Raw genomic sequence first — 14,110 nt, 5'->3', positions numbered from 1 at the left:
TGTAGCCTTTCATCCTTGTTAGAACATGTACCTTGCAACCACAAGCTAATTGTTTTCTCCTTGGAAAAGCGAGATGGGCCCAATGTGCTGGATTTTGTTTCCTAAGGAAAGTTTGAATTATTGGCCGTCTCTAGGATGTCAGAATATTATCATCTCCAACCATGTCACTGATCATATTAATCCATTGAGTCAAAGTGGAACACCTCAGTAAAGGGAAGCTGCTCTTATAGATGCAAACACACTATATCACGTGGTGAAAAGTTCACTGAGGACCTAAAGAGCAGACAACAGAAGTCAATAATTTAAAAAAACTGAATGCTCATTAGAAATAGCCATGGGTAACGCCCCAGTTCAAAGAGGAATGAACATACTGAGTCTCTTCCTATTTAAGGGATGCATTTTCAATATGATGATATCCTTTTCATGGGCATGATTTGCACCTGCACCCCATTTGTACTCCTAATTCAGTCATGAGTGCAAATGGGGTACTTTCACTAAGACTTACCAGACTGCAATCACAAAGCAGGTGTTTAGAAGTGCAGATGCTCTGATTTCTACCTGCAATTCATTTCGCATCTGTACAACAGAAGGTGGGCTTTGGCCCATCTGGATATATTCATTACCCACAAAATCAGGCAGTCAGTCTTGCTAAATAATTGCATTTGTTTGGGTAGCAAGGGGCTTTTATGCGTCTTTGGCAGAAGGAATACTAATTGGATGTAAGGATTTTATTTCCTTTTCAGGATAATCAAAGTGCCCCAGACTTCTCTGACTCCAGCACTCTGCTCCTGTTATGTGCTCAGCATATCTGCTTTTCACTGTACTCCAGGAATCAGGATCAGCATTCATGTGCTGTAGTGAAAGGAGGACCCAGACAGAGAGATGTACAGAAAACATTCTGAGGTACATACATGTTCATTAAGACATCCTGATTCTGGGTATTCAGATTCCTCATCATTTATTATTGCTGTAATGAAATGGTACAAAACCTCTCTCAAGAGAATGTTAATGCTCAGTACTTCATTCCCTTCCCAGAACACACTCATTCCCCCTTTGGGCTGGTCTTTCTATTTCTCACAAGGAGGAACATACAAAGCACACTTCATCAGTGAGACGGGAGCATCGGCAATGGGGTAAGAGCATTCCACCACAAGCATGGAAGTATAGTGCAAAGCAGTCCCACTTAGCCTTGGCTATAGCGGAGGAGCAGGCTAGTACAGCAGTGCTAAGAAATCACATCCAAACACGCATTGTCCTACCCTCTGTCCCCTTTTCCCTGGCAAACCTGGGGGGCCCATCATCCCTGCAACTCCAGTTTCTCCCTTGTTGGTAAGAGAAGAGACAGAGAATACATCTGTTATATGGCTGGTGGTCTCCACACTCTACAGTATAACACTACAAACCTAGTCAAAGCTAAAACAAGAGGAGTCAGCTGCTCAGTTGTCTGAATTTGCTGCCAAGTGAAAGAAATTCAGGGATATGTTTGTACCATTTTTACTATTTTACACATATTGATAGGAGGGGGCATGAAACATGGGACCAATTTATACAGCATCTGCCAAAAGTGCAGGAATGCATCCCCAGCAGTTTCCTCTGCAGCACCGCCATGTCCCTGGAAGGAGGCACAAGTGCTGGTGGGGAGAGGCAGCCAAGGGAACAGGGAGAGAATATACTCTCCAGTAATAGCAGGTTGCCACATAGCCTAAGGGCCAAAGAAGAAAAGAAAGAGAATGGCAGGGGAATATCCCCCCCCAGACATGAGCACTGAGTGAGTAGGAAGGGAAGGGGACAGAAGATAGTCTAATTACAATATGGAAATCTCTCTCAAACATGCCTCTTTTCTGTTAGGGAGAAATGCTATCTCTGCTTCAGAAAAGCAGAGTTGCATTTTACAGAGGACATCAGGAAACGCCTTATAATTATAAGCTCCTGTAAACAAAATACAGGAAATGCAGATTTGCAATGATTATTCCTTTAAGAGCAATATTTTTCTCGTGGATTTCCTGGCTTGCCCTGCGTGGGGAAAAGATGGAAAAATACACAGTGAGAAGGAAAGAGAAGAGAGGGGGCGGCCAACCCACTTCTAGATTAAAAAAGAGAATGGCCATTTAAGAAGGCATCAAGCCAAAGCTGTGCTTTAGTTTGAATTTAGATGTGTGGAAATAAGAGTATAAAGTCAAATTTAAAGGCATATTACAGACTTAGTTTTTCTTTTCTCTTGGTTATTCCTGTACATGGATATTGTTGTTTTTGTCTTGATTTTGAAGACATATGCTATAGCCCATAGGCTGACAATGCCATTAATAAAAGAGAGGTAAGTGACTATTTTGAATTGTTTCCTAAGAAATGGTTTCCCAGACCTGCCTGTTTAAAGGGAATGTCCCAGGGGTCCTAGCAAGAAGTGTGGAATAGTCCCACCAGGTATCTCACAATTTCAGAAAGCTTCTAGTGGTGAGTCACGTTGTTCCTGAGCTGCTATTCGTACAGCTATCGCTGGCTCTAGGGGATTCTACGGCTATTGTTATTAGTAATTATATGTATTACGGTAGCATCCAGAAGCACCAATCACAACTGGTGCCCTGTTTTGTTAGGCCTTGGACAATCATGGAATCTTGGTTATATCAGTTATACCAGCCAAGGGGAGTGGGAGAGAGAGCCTTCTCCAGCAGTTGAGGACAGTGCTTGTTGCTTCCAAAGTTTTTCATAGGCTGCTGAAGTTAGGCCCATGGATAGAGCATTCCATTGTTCCTTGGTATCGGTCAACGGGTTTTGGAACTCATCTGGGCTGTTTCAAACTGACTAATCTGGCTATACCTAAATCTGAGAACTGAGGATATACTAATGCAGAAATCTATCTGGTTCCAAGGCAATGGAGAAACAGAGATATTGGTTGAAAAGGTGGGATATAATAATAATTTTGTTTATTAGGAAATAAATGGAAGCTATGGAAATAGGGAGGTTCAAGTACTGTTAAGAATGGGGTTTGAGAGGAGCTGAAACCAAGAGAGGACTGCTGTCTCACAGAAAGTGAACTGAGGGACTAAAAGAACTGAAATCTTCTTACAGTCTCAGGATTGGAACAAGTATAGTTTAGCTGATCAGGGAAGGGATCAGTCATTCTCCCACTGGAGTTAGCATTTAGCTATAACACAGACAGGCCCTAGCCTCTCCTTGATAAAAGAGAGAGCCATTTTCTATAGCTGTTTTAGCTTGAGCTTTCCCCCTCCCAAACTGGCAGGAGAATCAATGTATGTCTCCATTTTCTTTTAATCCATGACTTTCCTACCATGAACTAATGTCCATCAGTCTAAGGCTGGAGGTTTCATCTCCTCCCATGGTCCTTATCCTCTTTCTTATCCATGACCTGTCCTAAGAGGCTGCATTTTAATGTAAAACTGACCTTCATCCCTGCAGCAGCCATTCCAGGAACCCCCTAGCAGAGAGAGAGGAAAGATGAGAACACTTGGTTTGAAATAAAGTAAATAGAAATATATATTCTTTAAAAAAAAAAATCAGCCAAGAAGGAACTTTAAATAATCTATGTCTGTCTTTTCCAAAGCTCAGAAGAGACATTGTAACACAGTAGCTACCACACACATCCATCCTGGTTCCCCAAGCTGGGAGCATCATTAAAATTACCTTTTCTATAGTAGTGCCTATACTATCCAGAATAGCAAGGATGCTGTGCCACCAAAGAAAGACATCACTGGCTTAACTCACACAGAGGAAACAATGTATCCCTTCCCCCAGATTTAGGTGAGCTAATCTAGTGAAGTTGAACCCATGACCCCATAGGAGCAGTGTTGAGAAACTGATGAAGGAGACAACGTGAGGACCAAATACCTAGTTAAATATTTGAATCCACACTCTTATTAAAAAACAGTCCCTGAAAAAAATGTTCAATGACAACAGAAAGAGAATATGTTCTTGGTCTTGTTAACCAGCATCATTCTGTTTTACCACAGAAGACGTAAACTCAAGTATCAGATTTGCAGAGGAAATCTGTGAAGCCAGATATCACCGGCAAAAAGACTCTCGAGCACTCAGATTCTTGTGTCATTCTGCACGGCCAAGCAAAACATCACCAACAAATTATGGACTCAAATCCCGCCCAGGAAACTGAGATGGTTGCTTATTGGACCCTTGGGGCAGGTACTCCTGTGGGTACGATTATATTTCCCTCAGTGACAATGGTGCAAAAACAAAACATCAGCATCACTCCTTGGCTCAGACTAGATATTTTTGTATTCTAAGTGTTAGTGCTAGTTAGATCCTTGTGAAAATGTTCAGTTATGAAAGCAAACATGAGGAGTAATGACAATGTGGGAAAGGAGGTGGGGGAGAATGAGATGAAGCAGGGTTAGAAAGAAGCTAACAGGAGGGTTTGGGGAACTTAGCGTAGCAGATGAGAGGCAAAAAGAAGGAAGAGAATGGGTTCAGAACTGGGAAGAGCTTGGAAAAATTCAAACAAGGAGAAGTGTGAAGCAGGGGAAAGGCAGGATCATACCTCTCAACTTTCTGAAACAGAAATCAGGGACAAAGCTAAAAAACACAAGGACAGAAGATGGAAATCAGGGATTCTATGTAATAAAAGGGGGAAAAGCATTCAGAAATGTATCAGAGGTGAGTAGTTTTTAGTAAATATGGGCCCGAGTCATGAAAGGGATCATGTACAAATCATGTATTGGGGGTTAAATTTTACTGAATTGATGCTATTCCTATTCCTTATTTTTCTACTTTAAAATTGTAATGAGTAAGTCTAGTGATCTTTTCCAATATTAATTTCAAACCTGTAACACATACACACAATGGCTCTGATTCACCACTGCATTCTCCATTTTGATACTGGTGTAACTCCACTGATTTCCATGGAATAACACATACCTAAAACTGGAGTTGGCAGGGGTAAATTGGGCCCACTAGATACATGTTCACAGTTTAAAAAGTGCTGATATCTTACCAATACTAATTAGTATTACTTCTCACTTGAAAAAAGCATTACAGGTCTGATCCTGGGAAGTGCTGATCTCAGTGGAATAAAGGACTCTCAGCTTCTTGCAGGATTAGACTTCAAAATGGGAAGAAGCATTGGGAATAGGCATGTCATTTCTTCAGTAAAACTTTTCTCCCCTGTTATCCCTTTGATAAATTAGGCCCTATGCTTTGCATTTTAGAAGCGGAAAGAAAATGATAGAGAAAGTGAGAAAAATCATTGTAGAAACCAAATTGGGGCCATCCCTGAAAGTCAGGGACAGTTGAGAGGTATGGGCAGAGTCAAGTGGATAAGCTCACTCCATTCCTTGCAGGGTACCTTAGCTCCATGTTTTCCTGGCAGCCCTGGCATGCCCCTCTCCCCCTGGAAATAGAATGAGAAACAAAGTTGAGAGGGACAAGCATGAGATGAGTCTTCAGGAGGGTCTGTGTTGGTGATCGCTAAAGTAGTGGTGGACATTATATTTCACAAGATGTCACAAAGTTCTTGTTAGGGAGGCCAGAACCTCCTTACCCCAACTCCTGCTTTTATTTTCAACAAGACAGTTTCTCTTAGTCAGAGCTTCTCTTGTTGGGTACCTCCTAGCACCTGGATGGAACCAGGAGGATTGCAATGCCATGTTCTGTCTCGTAGTGTTACTCCTAGTACAGTGATAGCACAATGTGAGCCAAATTGTTTTGTTACATCAGTGATATAAATGAGAGCAGAACAATGAGAGCCTTATGTTTAAACCTTGTATCTGCTGCCCTGAAGAGCTTTCTAACACCCAGTGCCAGCTCCTGAGCAGAACATGGGTATGGAAGCCATTTCTTTATTTCCATTGTAGGATTGGCACTGTGCAAACATCACAATATCTTCGGGCAGAAAATTCAGAATGCAGTATATACAATACACTGATCAGTATCCCTATAATTATGTAGATTTACCCCAGGACAAAGATAAACCTAAAGCCTATAATCACCATCTCAGGCAAAAGCTGGGGCAGACAAAAATGCCTTGGCCATACCCAGAAGGTCAACAGACTTGGGCTTTGTCAGATCAAAATGCGTTGATGGGTGCTTCTTTCTACTTTTGCAAGTGTGAATTTTTGCTCTTCGTGTTGTCAATCCAGTACTAAAAATCCTAAAGTAAAAGGAAGAGAGTATGTTCCTACCTGTAGCTTTTTTAAAAAATAGGCAGCAGGTTTAAAACAAACAAAAGGAAGTATTTCTTCACACAACGCAGTCAACCTGTGGAAAAATCCACACCCCTGAGCGACATCATTATACTGACCTAATCCCTGGTGTAGACAACGCAGTGTGAATAGGAAAGCTTCTCCCATCGATATAGCTACCACCTCTCAGGGAAGTGAATTAACTATGCTGACGGAGAAGCTCTTCTGCAGCTGTAGTAGTGTCTTCACTAAAATGCTACAGTGGCTCAGTGTTGAAAGATCTAAGTGGCTTAGGAGCCTGAGGTCACATCTACACTATCTTTTATGCTAGCAAAACTTATGTCACTCAGGAGTGTGAAAAAAACACCCCCTGAGCAACATAAGTGTCACTGGCATAAGTGGTAGTGTGCAAAGCACTATGTCAGCGGGAGAGCTTCTTCTGCCAACATAGCTACCGCCGCTCCTTAGAGGCGGTTTAATTATGTCGATGGCAGAGCTCCCTCCTATCGGCACAGAGCAGCTACATGAACAATCCTACAGTGACACAGCTGCATCAGGACAGCTGTGCCGCTGTAAGGTCTCTAGCGTAGACATAACCATGGTCTCTTTTTCAAAAATGACTTAGGCATTTACAATCCTAAATGTCATCGACTTTCAATAAGATTTAGGCTCTTAAGAACCAGATTATTAAAGGTATTTAGGCACCTAACTCCCACTGATTTCTAAGAGAATAAGGCACATATACACATTTAAAAATATGGCCCTTAGGAGCTTGTCACGTCTGAAAATGAAACATAGGTTCCTAAGTCACTGCATCCTTGCAGCACTAAGTGGAGCAATGCCTAAGTGCCTTCAAAGATCTGGCATGCTGCAACGTATGTGCTAGCATTTTCACCACTTGAGATTCAGCAGATCCTAATCTGCAACACTACCATTCTAAGGGGCTTGTTACAGGCAGAAATTAACCTCCACCTGCCTTATAAAAGTCAGGACCAACTACAGAAAACAGACTGCCCCTGCCTTAAAGCGCCCTCTATCTAAAAAGATAAGAAAGACAAAGGGTGGGAGGGAAAACAGGCCTGGAGGTAAAGTAACTTGCCCAAGGTCACCCAGCTGGTCACTGGGAGAGCCAGGAATAGTACTGACCACATCTCTTGAATTGCACCTCAGTGCCCTATCCACTAGCTCACACTGCCTCTTAATAGCTTGGATGGGAATTGGGAAATTCAGCCCACACTTCTGCATCCCAGACATCAAGACAGTCTATGTAGCTTTAATATTCACTACATAGCTGATATTGTTTGTGACACATGAGACACACACTGGATATGGATATTAGTATTCCTATCCCCAAGACAAAAACTGGAAGAAAGTGAGTTTGCAATCACTGACACAGGATTCATGTATGGTCCATGGGTCACAAGTGATGTAGCAAGGTGTTCACAATGAAAGCTTTAATTTAAACAATGCCATTTTCATATACAATTAACAGTTAATGCAGGAAAGGAAATGGCTTTCATGACATAAGCTTTTGGAACAGCATGCTGAGCAAAATGGAGGAGAGGCAGATTTGTTTCAAAGATAAACTTGGAAAAGTTACTGTTTCTTCAGATGTAATCTGGATTGGAAGAACTGCACTGACACCAGACTTCTCTTAAAACTCCAGCAGAGGGCAGTGCAAGACCTCACTCTAAAGACCAGAATTTCCAATAATGTGTATTAGTCCCATCCACTAGCAATACCTCCTCCTGCCCTCCTCACCCATCTTCAGGCCACAAGTTGTATGGAGCTTCAGTGTTTCTAACAGTGAAATCTGAAACCTCCCTCAGGTCAGTAGCAGATCGGAAATCCCAGATTAGGAAGCTGCCTATTGCTGGTGTTTAATGAGCCGACCACATTCACAGACAGTGGTGAAGCTCTTATTTAACTCTCTCAGTATTTCCCTCAGAAGTACTATGTGATGTTTTATTCAGCAGAATGTTCAATGTTGCATTAACCTATTGGTATAGCTGGAAATTTCCAGGTGGGCCTAAGCATTTCTAATATGCTGATCAGTATTAGTATTGCTTGCAATTATAGGGTATGTCTACACTGCAATTAAAAACCCATGGGTGACCAATACCAGCCAGAGGTGAAAATGGGCTTGTATGGGCCAGTACGGTGTACTGGTAAGAAGTGGTTGCGGGTATGGGTCCGTACATAGCCCATGTTAAAACGCCGCTGCCCCTTAATGTTGCTACCCCTTTTACCCTCTCCAGGGCTGTGGGGGAGAGGGCAAAAGGGGGCTGCCGCAGGGCCCAGGGATTTAAAAGGATCTGGGGCTCCCAGCCACTGCCACAACTGCTACCACAGCAGCAGCCGGAGCCCTGGGCCCTTTGAATTGCTGCCGGAGCACCGGGTGGCACAGGCTGGGCAGCCCTGTAGGGCTGGCTGCGGGAGGCTGACCCCCAGCCTCACCCCCTTCTGCTGAAGGCCCCACCCCTTCTGCCAGAGGCCCCGCCCCTTCCAGGGCCCCAGAGCCAGGCCCTCATACTGGTCAGACTTTTAAGTTACTTTCACTCCTGATACCAGGTGATGCAAGCTCACAAGGCTCAGGCTAAGGGGCTGTTTAATAGTGGTGTAGATGTTTGGGCACAACCTGGAGCCCAGGCTCTTGGACCCTGTGAGGTGGAAGGATCCCAGACTTTGGGCTGCAGCCGGACCCCGAACGTCTACACTGCAGTTAAAGAGCCCCTTAGCCAAAGCCCAATGAGCCAGAGTCAGCTGGCATGGGTCAGCCATGAATGTCTAATTGCAATGTACACACCCCCTATGTGTCAGACCTGAATTGGCTCTACCCATTATCCAAATGGGCCTCTTTAAGTAGCTCGCATGCCATTCTTGAGCATATTAACCTCAAACTTCTGCATATTAACTCACGGAGGGACTCTGGGGAACTGAAGACAGCTATAAAATCAAGGAAAGAGGAAATTCATAAAAGCAGAAAAATAATTTTTTTACCATCCTCTTTTCATTTCCTTACTGCTCATCTGTCATTTTAGTTTCCAGATTCAACACTTGATATTTAATTAAGCCACCGCAAGAAACTAGTGTGATATGGGGCCAAGTTCCAGAAAAGTATAAAGCAGTGGGTGTTCAGTGTGAATAAGATACTCTGTATAGACTAGACCCTCCACACCCACTCTTTTGAAACAAAGAGATCACAGTGGAAATAACTACCAACCCTCTAAAGCGCAATACACGTGAATGGTAATATATATTGATGCATGGATCTTTACTGATGTAATAATAAGGATGCACAGTTAAATTAAAAATAGTCAGGATATGTAAACATTTAACACTAACATGGTCACCTTGCTCATATAAATATTTTCTGTTCCTGTTTTTCTGGATAAATAAGACATTTAGTCATAACACTTAGCTCTTATGTAGTGCTTTTTATCCATAGAGTAGGGATCAGCAACCTTTGGCACGCGGACCTCCTATGTAAGCACCCTGGTGGGTCAGGCCAGTTTGTTTACCTGTTGCATCTGCAGGTTCAGCCGATCGTGGCTCCCACTGGTTGCAGTTCGCCACTCCAGGCCTCTGGGGGCTGAAGGAAGCAGCGTGGGCCGAGAGATGTGCTAGCCGCCCTTCCTACAGCCCCCATTGGCCTGGAGCAGCGAACCATGGCCAGTGGGAGCGGTGATCGGCCGGACCTGCGGACCTGGTAGGTAAACAAACTGGCCTGGCCCGCCAGGGTGCTTCCCCTGGCGAGCCATGTATCAAAGGTTGCCGATCCCTGCCATAGAGCTCGAAGTACTTTACAGAAGAAGTAAGTTTCATTATTCATTATAAGTAAGTTTGGGGATGAAGAAACTCCAGCACAGAGAGATGAAGTAACTTGCCAAAGGTCACACAGCAGATAAGTGGCAGTGATGGGAACAGAAAACAGGTCTCTTAATGCCAAACCCCATGCTCTGTCTACTACGCCACAATGTATTGTTTATATCATACTGTATATTCTATAAAATAAACTGGATGTGCAATGTAGCGGTAAGAACCTTAACTTTTGCATTTCCTGAATTAAAAAAATGTTAACTATGTAATTTTAACATTGCACTAGCCTGTGCACATTTGTTCCCTTTGTGTATTCAGTCAGCTCTGCCAGCTGATGTGGCAAAAATAAGATTCTTTCCTGCTCTCAGCCCTGTAAAACCAACCCAGCTCTTGGAGAGTGAACTGGATTCTTTTCTGGCCTGCTCATCGCTCACAGAATTGTTAACTGAGCGGCAGCTGCAGAGCTACCTGGGCAAACCCACAGTCTTCAAATTATGCCCTCAGTTATACCTGAAGGCAATAGGGTCATGCAGGTATAACTAAGGGTCTAACTAAAGAGAAATGAAGTTATACAGGTACAGCTAAGAGCAACATTGGCCTGCAGAATCTTTATGACTGGGAATGGTGCCCTGGTCAGAAATAACCCAGTTCACTTTCAGATCCCAGATTTGCAAGGCTAGTAGTTAGAATTTTTTTTTTTTTTAAACTGAGCACACTTGATCTGGAAGCCACTGAAATGTGATAAATATGGAAGCCCACAATACCATTTTACAATTCCTCAAATGTCACTTGTCTCATATAAATGTGGCTTTAGGTGTCATGAAAGACAGGACATTCTTCACAGCCAGAGTTTAAAGAAATGGATTGCAGCATTTCTCATGGGCACAGAAAGTACTTGCCAGTTTCCCTCTTTTGGCAGATCTACCCTTCCTTCCCTTGCCTTTCATGGTATTAGCCTAAACACACTGAGGGTATCCCTAATAACGGAGAGTGCCACATTCTGATTAGCTCTCTGGCAGTGTTGGGTTGTAATAACGAACCCCTAATTAAAAAAAGAAACACTTCAAGCTTGGATCCTTGTTCAGAAGACAGAAAAATTATGTGGTTATTGGCTTCCTTGCCTATAGCCAGTTGCTTCCTACTCTTCCTATTCTCCTGCCTCTGGCAATGAGGAATAATCATTAAAAATAATTATAAGAAACTTCCTAAAATAGACCATTTAAGTTAAACAGAATTTGACAGGAAAATATATATTCAAAGGGCCAAATCCTGGTCTTATCAATACCACTGATAAAACCTGTATTGACTTTAATGGAGGCTAAGATTTAATTCAGTGCCATGGAGACAGGAGGTGGAAGAAGCAAAGTGAGGCACCCAGATTCTGCAACGAACATTGTAAGTTGTGGGAATATAAAGTGAGAGAAGGTAAAATGTAATAAGGAACAAGTGCTCAGTATGCAACCAGCTACAGAAAGGGAGCCTACATGGTAATTTTTAAAGAGTCGATGAATTAACAATATGCTGGGCAAATTCTGGTAACTAGAGTCCAACTGTGACCCAAGCTACTTCTCCACAACCCTGTCACCATTAATGAGGTTGCACATGTTTAACTCAGAGCAGAATGGTTTGAAGGGGAAAACAGCAAGGGCCTTCCCAAGTCCCATATAATCTTCTTTTGTAAAGAAAATATCTAGAAAGAAGCTACTCCAGAGAGGTCAAACACATGCACTGTCTGAACGTACATTGGTTGCTGATTTACTGCTAGTCTGGGATCTCATGCTCTGCTGTTATTCTTTTTCCTCTGAGTGGGGAAATAAGAGAACTCAGAACAAAGTGAGAATGGTAGTAACAAATGGAAGAGTCTTAATAAACAGGGATAAATTGCACTTGGGATGGGAAGGTGGCCCTTTAGAACATGTATTGATGATCCCATTCCAAAACGTGTTGCTGGGGGAGTCGGGGGGAACCTGGATTGAATAAGGATCATAAGAGCAAGGATACATTTTCTGGGTCACAATTATCCATCGCTTTCCAATGTAAAATGTGGAGATTGCATCTGTGAATGTGTGTGTGAGTAACTGACCAAGAGAGATCACTGGACAGGTTTGAAGAAGCTTTTCTTTCTATGGCACAAAAGAAAATAACATATTGGCTTGCTGTAAAATGTAAATGACTAGAGGGAAAGGTTACCACATGTTTCTCTCCATTTCATGCAGTCTGCTTCAGACTAGCAGCTACCACTCCCAGTCTCTCTCCTTGTCTCTGTTGCTGTCCGAGAGACATCAAGGAAACGGGAAGGAGAGTTTGTGATAAGCTCCTAGGATCATAATACAAGACAGGCAAGTGATCAATGCAATTAAAGTTGACGAAGGGGATTAGAATGTTTGAGAGGCCGTCTCAGATTTGTCATTTGTTGTTGAGAGGTTATTTTAGTCTGGAGTTGGGACCAGGCAATTTTGATTTTGGTTCCAGAAACTGAATCAAAGGCCTATTAATCCATGCACTTAGAGTGCATGAGGAACAGGTGACTGATAGCAGTGACACAAGTGAATAAAAACAGGCTTGGGACTGGATTCTACTTATAGCATTTTTCCTCATTTAGGACCATATACTGCTCTCAGTCATCCACCACTCATTCTACCTGTTAGTTTAAAGAGAAAGCATACAGTTGTTCAGAACCCAGTAATTTCATAGCTCTTAAAACCCATCTTCTATTGGTCTGATTCTGCTCTCATTTACATAAGTGCAAATCAGGACTAAGTCCATCAAAGTCAATGAAATTACACTAGTGTAAGAATGGATGTGTGGAAGGATCTTGAATTACATGCAGATTTTGTTTACGAGTAGGGTCTGCATAAAGCAATGATTTAGAAGATCTATTTGGTGTTGCTTTAGTTGATCTTAAAAGGAAGATCATTATACAGCTATTAAATGGAGACCCCAGATCCCTCAAGAAGACCTCTTTAAACTCATTCTAACACACGAGAGTATAGTTGAAAGGAACCTTTAGTGCATTAGAATGATAATCCCCTACAAAGGGAAAATTTATGTGGGTGCATTTGTTGCATGATTAATAAAAAGTATTTCACATAATAAATATTTTAAATATATATGTCAGAGTTAATGTATGTAAAATATCATAAAACAGGCCTTTTCTCATTATACTTAAAATATATGGTATGACACAATATACTTTGACTGTCATGAAAATGGCCAATGTTGTAAAGTTTTAAACAGTCTGTATTGAGTAATATATTTTAAATATGTAGGTGCAATAAATTTTAATCAAATAGATAGCATATGGGCAGAAAACCATGTTAGCTTGTAAAAAGAGCTGTCCAGCCTAGAAACAGAGGGAGACTGAAAGAATAGTGCCAAACCTCAGCCTCAGAATTGCAGAGCTTGAGTAAATTTGATGTGTCAGCTAACCAGACTTCATGAGGAAACCCCAGCCCATCCCTTCAAATACAGAGATGTAACAAATCATTAGTAAACTTCATAGCTGGAGAAATTCTTTGGTAAGAATCAAATTCCACCAAGTGGCTAAAGACAGCTTGTATTGCATGCGCATAAAAGATCCAGGACATGGCGTGTCTGCTTGTGATTAATCACAGCTCATATGTGTATTCCATTAAATATCCAACAGGTCTCTCTCAGGCCCAGCTCCCACTTACAATACAGGGTTCTGAATAGCAACTTGTCTCTTAAAATATGGTAGAAAATCATGTTTCCCATGCCTACCTTCACGCCAGTGTCCCCCTTTTCACCCTGTGCAAGGAGAACAGAGAGAGAGCGGAAACGTAGATAGACATATTGAACAAAAAGAGAAAAACAGTGTAATCTTAATAGCAGTGACAATAGAATGTAATTGATAGAGCTTAGCTTATGAGACATGCATGCTGTAGTTGCAGAGAAATGACCGAAGGATAAAACATGACTGTAGCATGTCGAGGGCTGACTTCAATTCATCCTTGCACACCAATGCAAGACAATGTGTAGAGGAGAAATGGGTGCATGGGAATGTTCTATATACACATAGGTGATTAATGTCTATGACATTCATCAGGATCCACTGGAGGCACTGACTGGGATTTTTAAAAGAACTGAAGGGAGTTAGGTACCTACATCCAACTAACTTTTAATGG

General features: G+C 42.2%; 1 protein-coding gene across 1 annotated transcript in view; it reads right to left on the bottom strand.

Annotated features, from left to right (window-relative positions):
- COL13A1 (collagen type XIII alpha 1 chain) overlaps window positions 1-14,110 on the bottom strand; it is a 160,196-nt gene that overhangs the window by 47,892 nt on the left and 98,194 nt on the right. Inside the window, exons 20-23 of the mRNA XM_075072611.1 lie at window positions 13,707-13,733; window positions 5,312-5,356; window positions 3,401-3,433; window positions 1,260-1,322 (exon numbers count right to left, since the gene is read on the bottom strand). Of these exons, the coding sequence (XP_074928712.1) occupies window positions 1,260-1,322; window positions 3,401-3,433; window positions 5,312-5,356; window positions 13,707-13,733 (168 nt within the window). The remainder of the gene's footprint in view (window positions 1-1,259; window positions 1,323-3,400; window positions 3,434-5,311; window positions 5,357-13,706; window positions 13,734-14,110) is intronic.

This window comes from Chelonoidis abingdonii, chromosome 15 (assembly GCF_003597395.2).
Source record: "Chelonoidis abingdonii isolate Lonesome George chromosome 15, CheloAbing_2.0, whole genome shotgun sequence".
Classification (NCBI taxonomy): domain Eukaryota; kingdom Metazoa; phylum Chordata; order Testudines; family Testudinidae; genus Chelonoidis; species Chelonoidis abingdonii.
The sequence above is the reverse complement of the archived record's forward strand: the minus strand, read 5'-3'. Positions and strand labels throughout refer to the sequence as shown.